Below are 22,452 nucleotides of genomic sequence, written 5' to 3'. Positions count from 1 at the left end.
GCAGCAGCAGATTTAAATACATCTAAATGAACAAGATCTACATACATCTTGCATTATCTAGTTGGTGTTCCTTTGTTTCTCCATTATTTATCCCTTGTAGATCGATTGTTCACAGATCATGTTACACCAAATTTACCGTGCATTTTTTAACTTTAAATTTATTAACTCTTTTGAGACTAGAAATACTTCTTGCCCTTAGTTTGCATTAGTTTAATTAGCCATCGATAGTTTAGCTGTTCATAAATGAAAGGAATGGCATACATGAAGTCTGAAAGTTTGCCCACAATTTTATACCTCTTTTTGCTTTATAGTCTTGGCCATGTTGCCAAAGACTCATTAAGGTAATGAAGCTTAATTCTTCCTCTCCTACAGACATGATTTCTTCAAAACAGTGCTGCTGTGCATTCAGAAGAGATACTATGGGGCAAAAGCTCAGCCAGGTGTTTCAGATCTATGGATAAGGTTTCCATCTTCCAGACACTCAGCCACGAAAACAAAATCTTTTAACTGATTGATTTCATTTTACTAAAGATAATAATCAAAGCTTCAAGCAGCCTGGAAACCATGTTACCTTCTGAAGAAGAAAGAGGACATTCTGGTATTTCATAAGCTGTCGGTGTTTGAGGAGAACTTGAACTCATTTCCTTAGAACTGCTATGAGATGATCCCGTTACTGCAGCAGTAGCTTTAAAATAAATATCTGACTGAAATCACAAAGAACTCATCATTAGTACAGCAAAACTTTCTTGAACACTTGCTGAATAAGAGCTCAAATGTTTGTCCACTATGTTCTATTACCACTGTTGCTGTATTGCTGCTAAGTTAACTACAGCTGGCCACAGAAAGGCTATCTCACTGTAAATGGGGAGAACTTCTGTGATGTTCAGAAGAGCATTTGCCCTGTAAATAATCAAATACTTCAGCTCTGCATTACTGCAAGGACAGTTAGATCAATTCTGATTCTCACTGTACTCACTACAAGCTAAGAGCACACAAATTAACAGTTAATGCAAATCAGAAAATGTGTCAGTTTTGGTTTAGTTTGGGCTTTAGCAACTCTTTATGTGAATTAGGTCCCAACACCTCACAAATAGTCAAACATGCTTTTCTCGTGTCTTACCCTTGATGCTACAAGCTGAAGCTCAGGCACAACTGCTGTGTGGACTAAGTTTCCATTCACCACTAATCGGATCTCAATGGAATCAGTAGTGAAGGCAAGGATATAAGGGAAAGCACAGACTGCAATGAAACAAAAATTATTTAGCAAGGAAGAATGATTAATGTAAATGTTTCTCAGATGCTCCCTGAAAACAGTTCTTGAGCATCTGACCTACTCTGGTATCTCCCTTTCCTATGACAAGATTTGTCTACTGTACTGATGGACATTCAGATACATTTCAACAAGCCTGAAGAAAACTTCACTCTCCATGCCTGACAGAATATAAACTGAATGGAAAATAAAAAACAGAAAAAAGATAAAGGAAAAAAAAAAAGTTTATCAGAGGAAAAACTTGGCCCCAAGGCTCCACTTATTAAAGATACCATATGCAGAATCCTAGCTGAAGTGGCATCATGAATGCAACACGCTTAGAGAATCACAGAATCATCTAGGTTGGAAAAAACCTTCAAGTTCAACAATCAACGTGACCTACCAAGTTCCATCACTTGGTGTTATGTCAACACCTCTCCAGGGATAGGGATTCCACCACTTCCCTGGGCAGTCCATTCTAATGGTTAACCACCCTCTCCATGAAGAAATTCTTATTTATAGGAATTTATTAACCCATATTTATTAAATTTTAATATATTAAATATAGATTTATGTATGTTAAATTATTTTTAATTTTATATTTATTCTTATATATTCCTAGCACACATGCTGCAATTCCACCAACAGCCAAGTGCAAGCCTAAATAGTAATGAAAAAAGGGTAAAAAGAGGTATGTTCTTACCAACAGCATAAGGAACTTGATTCCAGCTAAAGTGAAAGTCGTAAGCCGATGACTGGACGAGTGGAGAACCTCCATTAAAAGGATACACCTTTCTATATTGGCAAACATCTGTAACAAAAAAAGGAAAAAAAGAAACCTCCAATATCTTACAGCACAAAATGACAAACACCAACATTATATGTAGATTTTACAGAAGTGTGGATAATACACAGATAAATATCAAACACTTATGTAGAAGTCCCTCTATATCTAAACAGACCATAAGGGAAACGTGCTTCCTTTGTGAATACATTTACAAGATAAAAATAATAGAGCTACATTTTAATAACTTGTCAGATTTCACAAAGTAAGTATTGTTCTGTTTCAGCAATCATCAGCTCCTTACTTTGTCTATGGATAGAGGAATAGTTAAGAACATTTCTGAAAGTGATGTAAGCAGAGCTGTACCCCTCTGACTGTACGAACTACACTTCAAACAGCCACATACTAGCACAGTTTGTGTTCTTTGAGGATTGTAATACACATGGGATACTACAAATACCAAGATTTCATTAGCCATTTAACTTGTGAATCTACTACTTCTCTATTTTTAGGTAAAATCCTTTTTTTTTTTTTTTTTCCCATAACAGAAGTACAGGTTTGGGAATTCACACTGCTCTGACACAGACCTTTTAGTTCTGAAGCAGTACTGAGTGAACCAGAACTAGGTAGGATTTGTTAAACTACCAAAACCAACGAGGCCTCACAGGGCATAGAAAGATACGCTTTAGAGACTTTCTCCCTGTGGTACCAATCTAACGGCCAATGCTAGAATACGTAGATGTATTTATCCTGTTTCCATCAATGCTCTCTTTGGAAAGGCAAATAAGACATGCCATCTGAAAGTTGTGCTTTGTCCTTCAGCATCACCTCATAAAGGACGTTTCATACTCATAACTTTGATTTTCCCGAGGACTGAAAGCAAAACTACATGTGTACAGCACAGAAGAGCATATGCATATTAAATCCAAGGCTGTTTTATAAAAAGAGATTAAGAGAATTACAATTTTAAAATGCGCCAGCACAAAGAAGTGTGCAGAAGGAAAGAAAGCACAGTGACAGAATGGGAAAGCACAAAGAAGAAAAGGGGTGGAATACAAATTTGTACATGTCCTAGAAACACCCAGTGTGAGACTAGGCAAAGAATAAGATAGATCTGAAGAAATAGGACTTTTGTGAGTAAGGTGGTAATGTCTGTCCAATTACACACGCCACAATGAAACAATACTTCCATTTCTAGTCCTTCTAACATGCACTTAAATTGAAAAAAAAAATGTATTTTGAAATACTTTCCATGAAACACTGAAACTTTAAAATACAGATCTAAACTCCAATGAAGAAAGAATTACATATTGAGATATTATTATTTCCAGTCTTCCCTAACTACTTACAGTTATAACATAATAGTAGGCCAGCTTCACCATCTTCATATACATCAATAGCTGCAACAAAATTTACCTGCAATGATAATAGGAAAGGGTAATGATCAGGCAGATAGGATACTGATGTTACTATGACCAGGTTTTGACTAAGAAGCAATCAAATCAGTTGGTGCACAATTACAGATAAAAGAAAAAAAAAACCACAACACTATTTGTCTTTTGTGATTCATTTTCAGGATGCCGATAGGATAGAAATCAATTTCTTTTGTATTCAATGCTGTATTTCAGTAATGCATATTCAATTCTGTACCTTCAGTATAAATACATACCTACAGTATAAAATGATACAAACATACCTAACTTACTCGACAATATAAATTTTGGGAAATTGAGTTATTTCAGGATAGCTTTGAATTAACATGCTATGCTAAAAATAGCAATTCTTTCCAAAAAGTGAAATCTAAAAAGCTCCACTGAAAATCATGACTAGCAGAAAGATCAAAAGTGCCAATTACTGGATCAAAACCACTAACAGGTACATTGATTGACATGGATGTACTTCAAGAATTACTGAATAAGCTGAATTTAGAAACTGAAAACCACTGCTGGATAAACTAAAATGTTTTTTGCATAGCATAGGCTACTTATATTCTCATACGTTAATCCCGTATTTGTCTTTTACAGTTAAATTAAAAGAAAAACAAGACACCCATAAGTAGTAGTATATACATTCAGAAAAGGAGACCTCCCTGATGAAAAACTTAAGACTGGATTAGACAAATGTCTCCTAGACCACACTATTTGCTACTTGGGCAGGGCTGGAGATTGACTTCATGAACTTCATGGCTTTCCTTTGTGCAATAAAGTAGATGTTCTCTTGATTTAAGACAAATATAAGGCAAGAACTGTTAAACAGACCTGGAATCTTATATATATCTACACAAAACATATTTTGACCCATCCTTCGTAGCAACTGAAAGACATTTCTGCTTTGTGACCTGTGGAAATAATTTGGTAACCAATTTCAACAACACAAAAATCACTGGCACAGATCTAATTAACTTCCTGCTTTGTCTGTGTTCTCAAAGGAAATAAGGGTTACTGGGGAAGAGAACAGAGGGGGGCGATTCTTGACTGTCCACATTCTTTAATTGTATTTCCTTCTTAATCCAGATTAAAATAGATTCCCATTGCTGTGAAGAATCTTAACACTGTATTGCCAATGCTAGGAGTACCAACCCTCTTCATCATCAAATCTGAGTGACAATACAGATGATTTAAAAAAAAATCAACAAGAAGCATCAAATCAAAAGAGACATACCTTATACCATTATGAGCATAGAAGTTAACAGAACACAAAAGCAACCCTGTAAAAGGTTCTTTTTTTAAAATTACGCTTAAAGCTATACATTCACATCCGTATTAAGAAATTATTGAAATTATCTGATTTTCAAAATGCTGAAGATCATTATCTTCCCAACAACAGGAAACATTTGAACCCTCTTCCAAAAATAAGGATATTTACTTAAATCCCAACCCTATGTCCCAGTTAGTAAGGTACAGTTAATGTATTACTTGGCTGGGCAGCAGTTTAGAACTAAAAGATATACACAAATATTTCAGTTTTAGTACATGCAAATAGGCAAATCAGAATGAGATAATGGTGGCCAAAACCTGAAATTATTTTGCTGCAACCTCCTAAAGAATAAAACACTGAGACCATGAAGAAAAGACAAAAATCAGAATATTGACTAAGAAAGGAGAAAAAATGGCTTTGCATTTATACTGACAGCAATATTCCAGAGCTTGAAACACAAGCTCTTTCCTAATATGTCATATTTCCTAATATGTCATACCTTATAACTACCTCTCTTAGGAGTGATTATTATCACACATTCCAAAAATGTCTCCGAGTACTCTAAAGTAGAAGTCAAAAGTAAAGGAGATGAGAGGATCTCCATGAATGCTGCTCCCAGGAGGTCAGCACAGCATGGACCAATTCTGCAAGAAAATAGTTTCAATGCTAGAAACTTACTTTGTTTGCTTCAACATGATGCAGTCTATAGGACTCCCCAGTACTTTCATTAACTAAATCAAACTGATGCCGATATGCCACACAGATCATATTGTCACTGTCTCCAGTAGGTCCATCCACCAGTGTCATAACCACTGGAGGGTCAGAAAGGCATATTTCCTATGAGATAAATAATAGTATTATTCTCTTTTTCAGGCTCTTAGTGTGAATATTGCATTACTCCATGAATTTACAAGGATGTAATCTAAGCAGAGAAGCATGATACAGAACAAGATGACAATTTAAGAAGTCTGAAATATTTCTTTGGCATATAAATGACGGATCACCATCATATTGCTTCTCACTCACATCTGTCTGGAGGTTCCAGACGATAAAATGCACGCTCTTTGCCTTTTTCCCTCCATTAGCTGAGTGCTGCCCAGTCTGTAAAAGTGATTAGTGATTAGATTACACATACCCGGATGTACTGGAACTCGTCTACTGGAGATTCAGGTAATGACAGCAGAGAGCTGCTGGTTAAACTGTTGCATGGATTGTATTTCTTTGTGATGAGAAGTAGTTTGTTCCGAATAGCCACAACAATCCTCAGTTCACTGCCATGGTGAGTATTAATGGCATACAAATGGCAGCCTAAGAAAAAAAACAATTTAGGTTGTAAGTATTTGGGGAAGGACTGTTTTTTTTTTTTGTTGTTGTTTTTTTGTTTTTTGTTTTTTTTCTTTTTGTTTTTGTTCTGTATTTGTATGATGGTTAGTACAATGGGTATCTGATACCTGAGCACCACAGAATTACAAACATCCCAACAGGATAATATTAAATTCTAGAAAAAGACAAAAGGCTGTAACTCTTTTGAAAACTATTTTCCCCCTTACTCCTTTTGCAAGTAAAAGAGTAAATATATGTTTTTTTCTTTACTATTCTGCAGTTTCCAGCTTTCCAAGGAAGCTTGATGCTGAATATCGGAAAATCATAGAATCATAGAATCATAGAATCATAGAATCATAGAATATCCTGAGTTGGAAGGGACCCTTAAGGATCATCAAGTCCAACTCTTGACACCGCACAGGTCTACCCAAAAGTTCAGACCATGTGCCTAAGTTCACAGTCCAATCTCTTCTTAAATTCAGACAGGCTCGGTGCAGTGACCACTTCCCTGGGGAGCCTGTTCCAGTGTGCAACCACCCTCTCTGTGAAGAACCCCCTCCTGACATCCAGCATAAATTTCCCCTGCCTCAGCTTAACCCCGTTCCCGCGGGTCCTGTCACTAGTGTTAATGGAGAAAAGGTCTCCTGCCTCTCGACACCCCCTTCTGAGGAAGTTGTAGACTGTGATGAGGTCTCCCCTCAGCCTCCTCTTCTATGTTTATAAAATGTTTACATCTACTAAAATAATCTGTAATACCCAAACTATTCTAAGCACTACTAATTAAAAAAAGATTTGCCATTATTCTTCTACCTCACAGTGACCTTTATTTCAGTCTTACATCCATGCATAATTTTTCTTATACTCCTCAATCCTGAAAGCGACATATCTGTTTTTCACCAGAGCTTTTCATCAGCAGTGATTGCCAAGTAACATGGTATTTTTTTTTTTTTTTACCAAGTTCTCAAATGATAGGCTGGACGGTACCCTATGTTATTTTCACACATAAGCTTGAAGTTTGAATTAACTGTCCAGAGATAAAACTAAAGGTGAATACCTACAACAGCCTCAAGGGAGCTAATAAACCCTGGCAACTACTGGCACAATACCACAGTGGACACGTTTAATACAAGATAATAAAGCCACCTTTTGTTCTCTCCAATTTATTTTCTCTGCAGTCATATTTGCTTCTTATCATCTGCTTTGTTTCTATATCTTTTTGGACAGCACTCAATCTGAAGACAAGGAGACGAGAGTCTTTTCCTGAAGATGGAGAAAGTCAGGAAACAGCAAATTAGAAAAAGACAGTGGTGGTTTGAAATTAATACTTCCAAAGAGATGAAGCACCTACCAGACAGAGCATTGCCATAAAAGTAAAGTTAAACAGTTTTGCTTCTCTGAGTGTAAGCAGCAATGTGACAGGAAGACTGCTTGTGAACTCTATTTAGACTCTACAATTCCAGTAAGCAACCCTTTCAGTTCACTAGCAGAGTTTCCCATCAGATGGTGCTGCAGCAATAAATAATAGGAGCCTCAAAACAGTAAAACCTACACTGCTAGAAGATGGTGAAAATACGACAGATACAAACTAAAGGCAAGAGAGAAGGGTTAACTTTAAATTCTGGAACCATCCAGCCTAGCAGCTGATACCTGGATCCTTAACATAGTCTGAAAACCTTTTGGATGCGGACTGGTTTTGCTTATCAGTTCTTCAAAGTTAGGCAAGTTAGGTTCAAGGCATATTCCAACTGCAAAAATAGCACAGCACCCACCACCACGGCTAAATGTTTTTTCCACAAAGAGAGACATGAGTGGAATACACAACTCCGAAATTTAAAATAAATAAATAAATAAATGATACACTACTATTTGCAGTTGGAAATAAGCTATTGTTAAGAGTAGTTTCCTAACTAAAAGCCAAGTTTCTTAAAATGCAAGTAAAGCAAGATTTTCTGACAAAGGTATACTCTGTTACTAGTCTAGCTGGTGTAGCTGGAAACATAAGCACACTTTCTTAATATATAGTCAGTGTGGACCCAACAGTAAATACAAAAGCAAGATCACATGTGCTGCCTTCAATTCTGATAATAGATAAACATGAATCAGGGCAGCTTCTGGAACCTTTATGACCTTCTTTTCCCATAGAAAGAGTAAGAGAAAAGAAGATGCAATGTTTCCTTAAGTCCACCACAACTTGAAACACTGATCAACCAGCAAATTCTTACTGTCAACACCGATAAAAGGAAAATAAAATATATGCAATCTCTCTCTTTTCAAGAATGTACACACAAGAATGTGTGCTTCCATGAATGAGTTCATGGAGGAAGAATGGCAAGCAAAATTCACCCTTTTGAAAGGAAGGCCAGAAAACATAAGCTAAATCAAACGTTCAAGAACAGCATTACTACTCATTAATTCAGCTCTGTCTCTTTTTCAGGTGTGTCCTATAGGATGCATCCTAGAGATTGCACTCCTCAATGCGTTCCTCCTTCAGGATACTAGTTGTATTGCAAATGTCCCAAATAACCCCATTGCGGTGTTACATATATCTGTGGCTGCTCATGAAACTGACTATCATCCAAGCTTTTCTTTGGTGTTGTTTTTTTTAAGAGAGTTTTTCTTCACCTCCTACAGACTTGATTATTCCAAGTGAAGGAGCTCTTCCTCCTTTCCCTTCACCATGTCTAGGTGTTTCACAAAATAAGTTGTAGCAAAAAAATAAACAAACATGTTTCGAGGACAAAGTGGATCCACTTCTATAACTCATCTCTCATTACTAAGACAAATTTAATCAACATTAGAAAAGAGAGCACTGCTACCAAAGCAATTTCTGCATCTTTCATTAATACCAGATGTATTGTTGGTGCCTGAAATACCCCCTTCTGTTGGTATGCTGACCTGAAAAATCTCAGTGATAGCATTATCTTCTAGTTTCACTGTTAACACTTCCTCTCTCTCTCAGAAATGCAGAGGGTACTAGAAAGCAGTGGAAACAGGATTTTTTTTCTGAAATGAGCTGCCTTAAAGTGATCTCAAACCTGGTTGTTAGTACTGAGTGCTGGATAATACCACATTCTATATGAACATTTTCATAACACGAACATCAGTCTTCCTGCTTGAGTCTTAAAATACCAGTTCTACATCGATGCACTTGAAGTACATCAGAAGGACGCATTTAAAGTACATACAAAGTTAACCTTGTAACATATTATTATATCCTAAAAACCCATATAGTCTTTAATACCAATTTGTACACCCAATATAAGATTGCTTTTACCCATCTAACTCATTATTTTTCTCATTTTCCTTTATCAGCCAACATCAGTCACCATGGGGATAGGAAGAGGGTCTCCAGAAGACCATATGGAAAACTAGACTAAGGCATAGTCTGAAAATAACGGGCAATGATAACTTCCACTCCAGATCTCAGTTTCACTATGGCATACAAATACAAAACAAGAGGCAAGGATACTAGCAAGAACAAAAGACCTTTCTCTCCTCTAAATGATTCAGAAAGCACCCACAGCAGCAGTCAAAACTCTCTTCAACTTTTTACACAAAAAGTCTTTATCAAAATACGCTCAAAGCATCATGAATTGATGCCAGTAATGCCTAATCCTGTTACCTCAAAATGGCTTGTAACATCTCTCTCTTCAGTTTTAACCAATCATCACAGCGTTTTGACTATTAAATGCAATTATCTATTCTAGAAGCTTCATAAACTAAGCTTCAGATACAACTCGCCTTTTCAGATCTTCAAAAATGTCACCCACCCGCCACGTGTCTTCAGAGATGACTGCAAATGCCTCTCAGGTAATCTCAGCTGGTTCTGCAAGGGTTCCAGGATGAATTTCATCAGGTCCAGCCAAAATGGGCAACTCCCAATGATATGAAAAGAACCACATTTTACCCTTAGCTTGGGTAAATGTCACTTCAGCTAATATTGAGCAAACAGATATAATGTGGTAAAAAAAACAATAAAACAACCAGATTTCTAATTATTTCATCTGTGTGACACATACAGATCCTGTTCTTGCACTGTGAGTATTCACTTCACAGACTTTTGGGTAAAAAGTACCTAACTGAAAAAGTGCGTATTTTAGGGACATTTAATCCTTTTAAAAAAAAAAGTTGTTCGGACAGACGGGTTTTAAGTTTTTGTTTTTATACCAAAACATTCAAGAGAATATAATCTATAGCACTAGAATTTGGTTACAAATCACAGAACAAAAACCAGTAACACATTTGGTAGAACAGTGACAGCATAAGTAATTTCCTCCATGTTTTTGTACAACTGAACAAACACATTATTCAGCTAGGGAGATTTCCAGAGTGTTGAGTTCTAAGAGTAGCTGGAGACCAACTATATCCTGGTGGATGACAAATCTGACACGAGCCAGTAATGTCTACCTTCAGCCCAGAAAGTTAATCATATCCTGTACTGCACAAAAAGAAGTGTGGCTTAGAAGGTCGAGGGAAGTGATACTCCCCCACTCCACACTGCCCCTGTGAGATACAACCTGGAGTACTGTGTTCAGCTCAGGTGCCCCCAGCACAAGAAGGACATGGACCTGTTAAAGTGGATCCAGAGAAGGGTCACAAAAATGATAAGAGGGCTGGAACACCTACAAGAAAGGCTGAGAAAGCTGTGTTCTTTTAGCCTGGATAAAAGAAGGCTCTGAGGAGACATTATTGTGGCCTTTCAATACTTAAAGGAGGCTTATAAGAAAGACAGAGAGAGACATTTTACAAGGGCACGTTGTGACAGCACAAGGCGTAATAGTTTCAAATGGAAAGACGGTAGATCTAGCGAAGAATTTATTCCTTTTCTCTAATCTATGAGAGTGGTGAGGCACTGGAACAGGTTGCCCAGAGAAGATGTGGATGTCTCATCTCCTGAAGTGTTCAAAGTCAGGCTGGATGAGGCTTTGGGCAACCTCATCTACTGAAAGATGTACCTGACCATGGCAGGGAGGTCGGACTAAGAGGTCTTGAAAAGTTGTTTCCAACCAAAACCATTTGATGATTCAATATGGCCAGTTTCAGGTTTGCTCTGAAGCATGATTCTGAACATCTAGAGATTTTTTTCCACACCTTTTAGAAAAACAAGCAAAAAAACAAACAACAAACAGTAGTTGTTGTATGCACTCCCTTATTCTAAATGAGGCATCTAATGCACTTGCCACTGATAAGAACATGATTACCTCAAGACACTTACAAACCCTAAAGCTATAGGGCACGTACGTAAGCAATTCCAGAGGAAATCAGCAAAGGGAAAGTAGTGGAAAGATCTGAAAAGGAGAACAATAAACTCAGAGCTCAAAAACCTAATTACAACAATTTAAGGATAGCTATGTGATGTGACAAGAGGTGATTATATAAATCTAGTGGTGTGGGAATTAAAATTCTACAGCATGCTTCCGAGTTAAAAAACAAAAACAACTCTTAAAGAAAAGCACCTAAGGCATTCCCTTCTACTGATATGTCTTCCAAATAAACAGTTAAACAGACATTCATATGAGAACCAAATAACAAGGACCTCTCCTACCTTTGTCTGTTCGGGCAATCAAAAGATCCAGAGCTTCCAACACATGCATCTGCTTTATTTGGAGAGTTTTATCAAATACTTGAACTGATGGCTGACCATCTAAAAAAAGAAAACACACATATTTCTTTAAAATTCTGATAAAATTTGGGAGTCAATGGTTCTGAACTATTTCTTTCTAATAAAATAAGTCTTGTTTTTTCTCACGAAAATGAAACATCCTGCAACAAAGCTCGTATGTATGCTGCAGCATCATAACCAGTACTTCCTTATAGGAGTGTTTTATCATTGCTATGGATGAAATTATGCAACTGAAGCCTGAAAGGGACCTTTCTTTCGAAAGTCTGAAAATTTTCACTGAGAACTAACTTAATTCCCTTAGTCCCAATGGCCTTATGTGGCACACAGAATATAAGAGGTCAAACTAGTAAAAGCACTGCTATGGAAGAAACAGGCTTTCATCACCACATAAGCCTTGTGCTTCATGTTCATTAGTATCATCAAGGGCTAAAAAATCCAGACGCTCCTTGAGTTTGGGTTTGACTTCATAAATCTTTTCAGATGGTCAAGATAACAGCATCTGAAATAACAAAACATTCAGAAATCTGCATGAAAATTGGCTCCAAATAAGGATTCTGATGCAGAGAAAAAAATCTGCAGCTAGATTACATAAATGTAATAGATTCACTTGGATTGGTACTATCCTTGCAGGTGAGGACTTACCAATTACCTAAACAGAGCTTATGAACATTTATTTTGAAGAAAATGGTCAGATACATAAATAATTGACACAAGAACACAGCATCATTTACTAACCATCAATTAACAAGATGCCAGCATCTGTAGAAACCAGCAAGGACTGGCCCCAGGAATCTGCACAGACAACCTCATGAGGAAAATTACTGCAGAAAGATTGGGACTCCCAAGGCTATGATGTAACATAAGGGATACATATTAATTATACTAAGAAATACTGACCATATAGACACGAATGAGATAAGACAGTAACATGTAAGAACAAGTAAATACTTTTGGCAGGATACATTTCTTAAAGTATATTTTTTGAATTTGAAATATCAAAATCTAATTAATTTTCTTGCAGAGAAATACTCTCCCTACCAATTGGATTTGGAGACTAATAAGTATAAGATACACTCTTGGAACACTGGAATTAAAACCCAAGCTGCTGATATTCAGTGTAACCCTGAAAATTTGTTATTAAACAATTAAAATACAGACTTAAAATATATGCACCTCCATGCATATACAGTTTGATTTCATTTCATGGTTCATTTGTGATATTTAGACATGGTACTGCTAAAACTACCTTTCCCCCAAATTGTTATTTTGTCATGTGTTCTCTGTACTTACCTCCCAAATTCTGTCCCCTCCCCCATCTCTTCTCTAATATTAAGTATTAAGCTGAAGTCTGAAATTCTACAAGCACTTCTGAAGCTTCTATATATAAGATGCACATAGAAAAGTGTAATTTACATTTTTCACTCCTATGCCTTGTAAAAAAAATGTAGGTACAGGAAATAAAAACACAACTAAATTTTGCTTTAAACTTGATAAAGATGTTAAAATAATCAAAAGATGATTGGTTATGGAAAAAATATATTTTTTTTTCATGAAATATGCTCAGATATAAAAATATCCAGACTTGCATTAGCATGAGAAGTACTACTACCTTCAGGCTTATCCTTTATTCATTTGCTATGGGCTGAAGAATCACTTTAACACTATACATTACAACTTTGCTGCTATAGTATCTAATCAGAAAAGTAAATAAATAATATTTTCAACCGATACACAGTGCCATGCTCAACTGAATTTTTTTTTTTTTTTTTGAACTCTCCTTACACAAATGGGTTCACTCACCTCCTTTTTACAAAAGCTGGTGGTTGCCAGGGTAGCTGGTGTATCCCCTTTCACAGTGGTTTTCAATTTCAGCGCCTAATACAAACAGGTATTTTAGTTAAATTAAGCTTTTGTCACTAATATATAACCTAAAGCCTAAGAAGAAAGGACAACTTAGGATGACAAAGTAGTTTACAGCTTGGAATTGCTATTACAGTTATTAAGAAAGAAGGGGAATTATCTATACCCTGAAGAAAGACTGCACTGATCACTATGGAGCTGCAGCCAAAGCCTACATAGCTTATAAAAAAAAAAAGAAGCTCAAAATATGAAGTGTCCAACATAGTAATCAACAGAACGACAGAATGAAATCATAGAATGGCTTGGGTTGGAAGGGACCTCAAAGATCATCCAGTTCCAACCACCCTGCCATAGGCAGGGACACCACTCACTAGATCAGGTTGCTCAGGGCCTCGTCCAATCTGGTCTTGAACCAAGGATGAGGCATTCACAATTTCTCTGGGCAACCTGTTCCAGTACCTCGCCACCCTCCAAGTGAAGTATTTCCTCCTAACCTCTAATCTAAATCTCACCTCTTTTAGTTTAAAGCCATTCCCCCTTATCCTGTCTTTATCTGATTAAGAATAGTCGTTCCCCATCTTTTTTTCTACGTCCCCTTTAAGTACTGCAAGGTTGCAATGGGGTCACCCCAGAGCCTTCTCTTCTGTAGGTTGAAAAGCCCCAGCTCTCTTAGCCTTTCTTCATAGGACAAGTGTTCCATCCCCTTGAGCACTTTTGTAGCCCCACTCTGGACCCGCTCTTAAAAGATAAACATCCTTCTTGTTCTGGGGGGCCCAGACCTGGAGGCACTACTTCAAGTGGGGCCTTAGAAGGGCAGAATAGAGGGAGACCATCCCCTCCCTTAACCTGCTGGCCATTCCTCTGTTGATGCAGCCCAGGATTCAGTTGGCATTCTGGCCTGCAAGCATGCACTCCTGGCTTATTTCAAGCTTTTCATCCACCAGAACCCCCAAGCCCTTCTCTGCAGGACTGCTCTCAAAGAGTGCTTCTCCTAGTCTCCTTCATGTCCAGGATTGCCCCAAACCAGGTGCAGTACCTTGCACATGGACTTGTTGAACTTCATTAGGTTCACATGTGCCCACTTCTCCAGCCTGTCCAGGTCCCTCTGGCTAGCATCCTTTCCTTCCAAAGTCTTGTAGCCTTTTCTTTTTATTCTTTTTTTTTTTTTTTTTTTTTTTTTTAAATTGGTTGGAATCAGAAGTGCTGAGGTACTAAAAGGCCAACTCTTGTTACTACCCCTGCCATCAGGGTGGTCCCAAAGAGTGTTTATCAATATGGTGATAGGCTCTTTAAATATAAATATATAAATATAAACATAAATATATAAACATAAATATATAAATATAAACATAAATGAGCTTGGTGTCGTCAGCAAATATGCTAAGGATGCACTCAATCCCACTGTCTATGTCATTGATATAAATATTAAACAGTATCAGTCCCAAGACAGATCCCTGGGGATCTGTCCCCACTCGTCACTGGCTTCCACTTGGACATAGAGCCTCTGACACATCTACACAATTCTTTCTGTGGGTCAGCTGATTAGAGGAACCTTTTATCAGTTACATAAGCTGGCCTTTCACCTGCAAAAGCATTTAGCAAACCACTAAATCAAACTATATAGATACATACTGCTACAGGGATGGTGCCAAAAGACACATGGTCACAGTATCATGAATTCTTCAGCTATGTATAACTGAAAGTGTGCTGATTCTAAAAGGGCTAAACACTCTAGCGAAATACCATATAAACACAGTTCCACTCAGAGAATAAAGCTGTTTAAAGTATTTTATATATCTTCATTGCTAGTATTTACAGCACACCAAAATCCAGTATGCCTATAAAGTGATGACATAGTCTTTGTAAACATAGATGCATCCTTGCTAAATTGATCCCACCTGACCAAGTCGGACAAATTCTGCTTGCCGAGCTTCTTCTTTTTTCCGTGTTGATTTCGGGGACTCTGGCAACACATCACTGAAAGACCTTCTATTAAGCATGTTCTAAAACAGAAAAAAATGCTTTTGTTTTAAAATTAAATCAGGTTTTCATATTTTTGAATACAAAATTAGTCAATTTAATACAATACCATTTACATTGTCTGCTTTTCTTTTAATATACTTTCCTGTCATGATGAATCTAACTGTATTGCTTCTCAGAGAACAGTAATCACTATTTTTCAAATCATTGACTTCTTTACTTTCCTACTTGTCATCATTTACCACTTTCATACTATACAATTGCAACAAAGGTTGCAGACATAGAATCATAAAGGTTAGAAAAGACCTCCAAGATCATCTGGTCCAACCATCCCCCTACCACCAATATTACCCATTAAACCATGTTCCTAAGTACCACCTCTAACCTTTTCTTAAACACCCGCAGGCACAGTGACTCCAGAAGCTCCCTGGGCAACCTGTTCAAATGCCTAACCTCTCCTTCTGAGAAGAAATCTCCTAATTTCCAACCTGAACCTCCCTGGCATAACTTGAGGCCATTCCCTCTCGTCCCTCTTGATCACTAGGTATCTGTGAGAAGAAGCTGACCCCTATCTCCCCAGAACTTCCTTTCAGGTAGTTGTAGAGAGCAGCAAGGTCTCCCCTGAGCCTCCTCCAGACTAAACAACCCCAGTTCTCTCAGCTGCTCCTCATAAGACTTGTGTTCCAGACCCTTCACCAGCTTCATAGCCCTTCTCTGGACACACTCCAGGGTCTCAATGTCCTTCATGTAGTGCAGGACCCAAAATTGAACACAGTACTTGTAGTGCAGCCTCACCAGAGAAGAGTACAGGGGGACAAGCACCTCCCTGGTTCTGCTGGCCACACTATACCTGACACAAGCCAGGATGCCATTAGCCACCTGGGCACACTTCCAGCTCATGTCCAGGTGAGCATTGACCAACACCCCCAGATCTTTTTCCTCTGTGTAGCTTTCCAACCATTCTGCCCCAAGCCTGTAGCATTGTGTGAGGTTGTTGTGACCAAAGTGCAGGACTTGGCACTTAGCCATATTGAACCTCATCCCATTGGCCTCTGCCCATCAATCCAACCTGTCCAGGTTCCAGGCCTGCAGGGCCTTCCTACCCTCCAGCAGATCAACACTTACCCCCAATTTACTGAGCAAACATACTGAGGGGGCACTCAGTTCCTTTGTCCAAATCATCAATAAATGTTTTAAAGAGGATGGGCCCCAACACCAACCCCCGGGGAACATCACTCATGACTGGTTGCCAACTGGATTGCGTGGACACGCATGGACAGTCCTACCCTGAAAGGACAGCCTGTCAATTTTCATGTAACTGTAAAACAAACTATGTCACTATTAGTATTTAGCCTAGTGTACACAATCCAGTGCTCATCAGAATTACAGCCTTTTAAAGCAACAGAACATTCAGTGTCCTAGTGAAAGCAGGAGAGAACACATGAGATGCACAGAGATCACTTCTGACTTTCTGACTTACATTTACCTTGTGTAGATCAGGCATCAGGTCCTGGTATAAAGAGCGGATCAGCATGTCTAGAGTGCGCTGACGTTTCTGAGAAAATGTTGGGGTTTCCAAGGTGGCTTTTTCACCATTTATTACTAAAATATAATGGAAAAGAAGATATGTTATTTTAATGTGCTATTATATAAATATAACCAGTTTTCCCATAGTAACTTAGTTTCACCACTTTTTGCATTTTTTTTAGTAAATAACAATCCCTCAAGCTTAAAGGGAAATAAAGACTAATAGCAGTATTCTACAAGGCACCCCAATAACCTCCTGATATAAAAATTAAAGACAAACTACTAATCAGTTTAAGTCCTAAACCAATTTAAATATTTGTTAGTAATGTGTGCAAAATAAGTTACTAGTAAAGTTCCTGTCAGGTAAGTGTGTAATTGTAATCCTTACGATTATGTTAGATGTCTGTTAATGAACTCCCAGTCAGGACAACGAGGCCAATGAAACCTTCCGCTGCTCAAAGACGTCTCAGGCCAACAAAACCTTATCTTCAAGGGTAACTTCAATTACCCGGACACTTGTTGGGAACACAACGCAGCAGTGCACAGATCCTCCATCAGGTCCCTGGAATGCATTAAGGACTGCTTCCTGCTACACATGCTGGACACGCCAAAGGTGAACTAGGTTTACTGCCTGCAAACTGTGAACTTGACAACACAACTACCAATAATAGCCTTGGATATAGAAATCCTAACACTGAAGTTTAAGAGCCTTTTGAGCACACTGAAGACCAGCAATAGGACAAAGATTCTGGATTTTAGAAGAGCCAAATTCAGTATGTTCAGAGCCCAGCTTTGAGGGATTTCATGGGAAGCATGCAAGGAGGGCATAGGAGCTTGTGAGCGCTGGGAGTTATTTGAGAACAATCTCCTGGAAGAACAAGAACAGACCATCCCCTACAAAGAGAAAGGATGAAGGCAGAACAAGAGACCACCCTGGCTTAACAATGAGCTTTTGGGTACACATAGGAGCAAAAAAGAATCGTATCATCTATGGAAAAAAGGCTTCAATGAGTACACTGAGGACTACAAGAACCTTGCTAAGACCTATGCAGAGATGCAGGCAGGAAGGCTAAGGCTCAGGTAGAAATGAAATTGGCCCAAAACGTCAAGAACAGGAACATACTCTTCAGATACACGAGCAACAAGCAGCAGCACAGTGAAGATGTAAGCCCATTGCTGAACAGGGCAAGGATACTAGTTACTAATAGTGCTGAACAGGCAGAGGCTCTCAATACCTTGTTTTCCTCTTTTTTTACCAGTGTAGCTTACAATCCAGATCACAGTATCAAGTAGGTCCAACAACACCTGTGTTGGAAGGGCTGGTCTGCAGCCATTATGCAGGGCATGCACTCATACAAACCTAGATGGAATCCACCCCAATGTGTTAAGATGGCAAAATGTGGTGATTAATGGTTTTTACTCAATCTGGAAACCTGCCACAAGTGGGGTCCTCCAGGAACTGACACTAGGAACCACACTTTCAACATCTTCATAAATGATCTGGATCTTGTGGTTGAAAGCACCCTCACTATGTGTGCTGATGACACTACACTGAGTAGTGAGGTGGACACATCCAATGGGAGAGTCATCTTACAGAGAGACCTAGAGAGGCAAGAAGAGTGAGCAAGCAAGAACTCTATAAAGTTCTTGTTGAGTAAACTCTACAAAGCCAAGTGCACCTGCGATGGCATTACAAAAGAACCCACCACAGGCTAGGATCTGTGCCTGGGGTGCAGCATTGCTGAAAGGGATTTTTAGGTCCTGGTAGACAAGATGAATGTTATTCAGCAGTGCACCAGTGCTGCAACGAAGACAAATCAAATCATGGGCTCCATCCACAGAGGCTTTACTAGGAGAGATAGAGATGTGATCATCTGACCCTACTCAGTGGTTGTCAGGCCACACCTGGAGCAATGTTGCAGTTTAACCTGGCAGGCAGCTTAGCACCACACAGCCATTTGCTCACACCCCCTCCCCACTGGAATCAGGGAGAGAACTTGGGGAAAAAAAAAAAAAAGTAAAACTCATGTGGTAGAGATAAAGACAGTTTAATACAGAAGAAAAGGGGCAAAGAAAACAAAAGAAGTGATGCACAACTCAACTGCTCACCACCAGCCAACACCAGCCAACCAATGCGCAGCCAATCCCCGAGCAACAGTAGCACCCCTCATAGCCAACTCCCTCCCAGTTTTATTGTTCAGCATGACATCATGTGGTATAGTAAACTCCTTTGGTTAGTTTGGGTCAGCTGTCCTGTTTGTGTCCCCTCGCTGCTTCTTGTGCTTTTCCAAGCTCCTTGCAGCAAGAGAAGTCTTTGTTCAGTATAAGCACTGCTGAGCAACAACTATAACATGTGCATGTTATCAACATTATTTTCATCCTAAATCCAAAACACAGCACCACACCAGTTACTATGGAGAAACATAGCTCTATCACATCTGAAAACAGGAGAAGTACTGTCCAATTCTGGTTCCCCCAATTTGAAAGAGATGGGGTCAGATTGAAGAGGGTCCAAAGGAGTGACATGAAGATGATCAAAAAGCTGGAGAATCTGCTGTATGAGGAAAGACTGAAGGAATTAGGTCTTTTCACCCTGGAGAATGCTCTGAGGTCACCTCATCACAGTATTCCAATAGTTAAAGGGTGGCTACAAAGAAAATGGAGGCTCTACCTTCACAAGGATCCACGTGGAGAAGACAAGAGGCAATGGGTACAAGTTGTACCAGAAGAGGTTTTGTCCTGATACAAGGAAGTGTTTTGTTGTTGTTATTTGTTTTTTTTATAGTGAGGTCGATCACTGGAACAATGTCTCTGGGGATGTGGTAAAATTCCTATTATTGGAGGTTTTCAAGATGCAATTGGAGAGGTTGCTAGATAATCTCATCTCAGCTTCCTTTTGGACCAGATCATCTTTTGAGATCACTTCTAACATGGGTTATTTTATGATTCTATGATCTGCTCCCAAATATCTCTTTATGGCTCGTTTAGAAGCGCAAGTGTCAAGGAAACCTGGAACTGAACCACTACAGAATTAAAAAGATCTTAAAGGTGCAGAAAGGCAACTATTCAGCATGCATTCAGAAATACTTACACTTTCAGAGATGCTAACCTAACACCTTTTATTACTAAGTATCAAGCAGCACTATAAATTATGTGAGATCTCAGGTTCCTATAAGAAAACATGAAAATATATGTGGCTGCACATTCTACATATGTAAAGGTCAGTTTAGATCTAGTAGTCTGACAAGGATAACTGCATAGAAAATCATTTTTGTGTTCATCTGACTGGACCTGGCATCCATCTACTTTACAGATTTGGGAAAAAAAAATGTACAGAAGAGCAGTATACACCATAAAATGTATTTACGTTTTAAGCATCATGAATTTCAATTTAGTAAAGTAATTATTTAAAAAGTGTTTCTAGCAAAATAAAAAAATGACTTACATTTCACTAACACAAAATCCCTGAATTCCTGGTGATTTGTAAACACAGGGGGAGATGGAAGTGGAGGCCCAAAGAGAGGAACACTTTCTTCTGAAAATATTTTCAGCCTATTGAAAGAACAAGTATTTATCTGTATTCAAAGCCATGTTCAAAAACCACCGTTTTTTACAGACAGGAGAAAGAACTGGAAACAGTTATCTGGGTATGTCTAAGGTAAGAATTTCCACAGGTCTATCAAAAAACAAGCTAACAAACAAACGAGCAAGCAAACTCACTCATAAATGGGCATTCATTTGGAATGAATTGCTTGAACCAAAATTCTGAATCCTTTACATAAACACTGGGACAGTAACAATTACAACAGAAGCCTGCGATTCTACTCATAGAATAATGCTGTTAATGGTATTGGCAAAATCTAGTCCTTTTCAAAAAAGCTGTAAAAGAACAGTTCTTCACCTACAAAACATATTCTCCTTACAGATTTCCACCTTACCTGTGCATTCACCACAGTTGTGAAAGATGTGATTCTTTTTGAGTAACACCAGAAACACCAAACTTTTACTGATAATTATCAACTTTTGGAGCTAGGCAATATGGTTTAATTAATGCAGTATCTTTAAGATAAAAAAGGTTCAGGTAACTTGTGTTGCAGAAAAAAAACAGCAAAAAACAAACAAAAAAATGGATTCATAGATTACTATAAAGATAGTTCAGCCTATGAAGAATAAAAACACCTTCTAAAGCAATCCAGAAATTATGATGTTAGAATAATGTGATCAGATCTGAGCAGCAGCTTCTGAAACCATGGACGATGGATGGTGTCTGTGGTCTATACCGTGCATGGAGGAAGACGCTAAAAGAATGCCTTCCCTCAACACTTTAACTGTATTTCTTAGCTGTCAGAATGAGGTTGGTTGTTCAAAAAAGGACTACTGCCAGGTGATCAGTATAAGGCATACTGTTGGTCTCTTTCACAAGCTGCCTGAATCCTTATAGTTATGGAATTTTCAGGAAAGGAGGAAGCAAAACCAATCTACCTAATGACTGTGTTGATTCTTGGAAGCCATTTCTAAGTCTACCCCCCTGTACACAGCTTCTTTCTTTCCCCTACAAGCTAACTGATACTTCAGACAGAGTAGCAAACCCAGCATGGTCAATCTTCGTCTTGGTCTTGCAAATGTGGGATATAATGATTTATAAACAAACAGTTTAAAATTTTGCTAAATAACTATTGAAGTCACACACGGTGACACCATCATTAGGAGTCTGCATTCACAATCTAACACACTGAGTTCCCCCTTCCATCTTGCAAAGTTTTTAGCTCTGAATTAGTGTTATAGATGCACACATGCATTCCAGTTTGAGGCATAATTTTAGTTTCATGCCCCAAAATCTCCCGTCTAGATATTTTGATTTCCTAGTAGAAATTCTTTAGCCATGAGAGACTTCAGCATCTGAGCTTGCAGTGTCCTGTCCTCAGACATATCTGAAAGTGAATGCAATCCTCCTTTTTTTTTGACCTAGTCTAAATAGTAAATGATGTAGCAGTTTCAATAGAAGAGGGATTAGTACAAACATTGCTACTACTTTGTAAAGGAGAAATAATAGTGCAAAATCTGTGTCCTATGCTGACAAATGCAGTACACAATTTAAGTCAAAGGGCAGCTCTTTTATTTGTCTTTACTGCTTATTTTGTTCAAGCCCAAACCGAAACCCTCCCATGGGCTCAGATAATGATATCCCTCTGCAATTCTGCTTTTTCAAGACTGACAGGTATCTCTGGCATCTCACCATTAACCTCAGGACAATAGCTGGAATGGTTTATGTGATAAAAGCCACTTTGTTCATTTGTAACACATTTACGTGACAAGGTTTTTGTAGTGGGGGACTGCAGGGGTGGCTTCTGTGAGAAGAATGCAGAAGTTACCCCATATTACGTAAGGGCAGGTTTCAGCCAGCTCTCC

At 38.4% G+C, this 22,452-nt stretch overlaps 1 protein-coding gene across 7 annotated transcripts in view; it reads right to left on the bottom strand.

Moving 5' to 3' along the window:
• The window catches only part of GARNL3 (GTPase activating Rap/RanGAP domain like 3), a 52,283-nt gene that overhangs the window by 3,368 nt on the left and 26,463 nt on the right, over positions 1 to 22,452 (bottom strand). For 4 of the 7 annotated variants that reach the window (XM_084494181.1, XM_084494187.1, XM_084494184.1 and 1 more), the window contains exons 14-26: positions 20,489 to 20,595; positions 16,997 to 17,118; positions 15,435 to 15,539; positions 13,477 to 13,551; positions 12,412 to 12,523; positions 11,599 to 11,697; positions 7,197 to 7,313; positions 5,866 to 6,038; positions 5,409 to 5,567; positions 3,383 to 3,449; positions 1,953 to 2,060; positions 1,121 to 1,239; positions 572 to 704 (exon numbers count right to left, since the gene is read on the bottom strand). In XM_084494181.1, the coding sequence (XP_084350307.1) occupies positions 572 to 704; positions 1,121 to 1,239; positions 1,953 to 2,060; positions 3,383 to 3,449; positions 5,409 to 5,567; positions 5,866 to 6,038; positions 7,197 to 7,313; positions 11,599 to 11,697; positions 12,412 to 12,523; positions 13,477 to 13,551; positions 15,435 to 15,539; positions 16,997 to 17,118; positions 20,489 to 20,595 (1,496 nt within the window). The remainder of the gene's footprint in view (positions 1 to 571; positions 705 to 1,120; positions 1,240 to 1,952; positions 2,061 to 3,382; positions 3,450 to 5,408; positions 5,568 to 5,865; positions 6,039 to 7,196; positions 7,314 to 11,598; positions 11,698 to 12,411; positions 12,524 to 13,476; positions 13,552 to 15,434; positions 15,540 to 16,996; positions 17,119 to 20,488; positions 20,596 to 22,452) is intronic. The other 3 variants (XM_084494182.1, XM_084494183.1, XM_084494186.1) reach the window with 1 other exon arrangement.

This window comes from Aythya ferina (genome assembly GCF_964211825.1).
Source record: "Aythya ferina genome assembly, chromosome: 20".
NCBI classification, from domain to species: Eukaryota; Metazoa; Chordata; class Aves; order Anseriformes; family Anatidae; genus Aythya; species Aythya ferina.
Note: the sequence above shows the minus strand (reverse complement) of the source record. Positions and strands in the feature narration are given on the sequence as shown.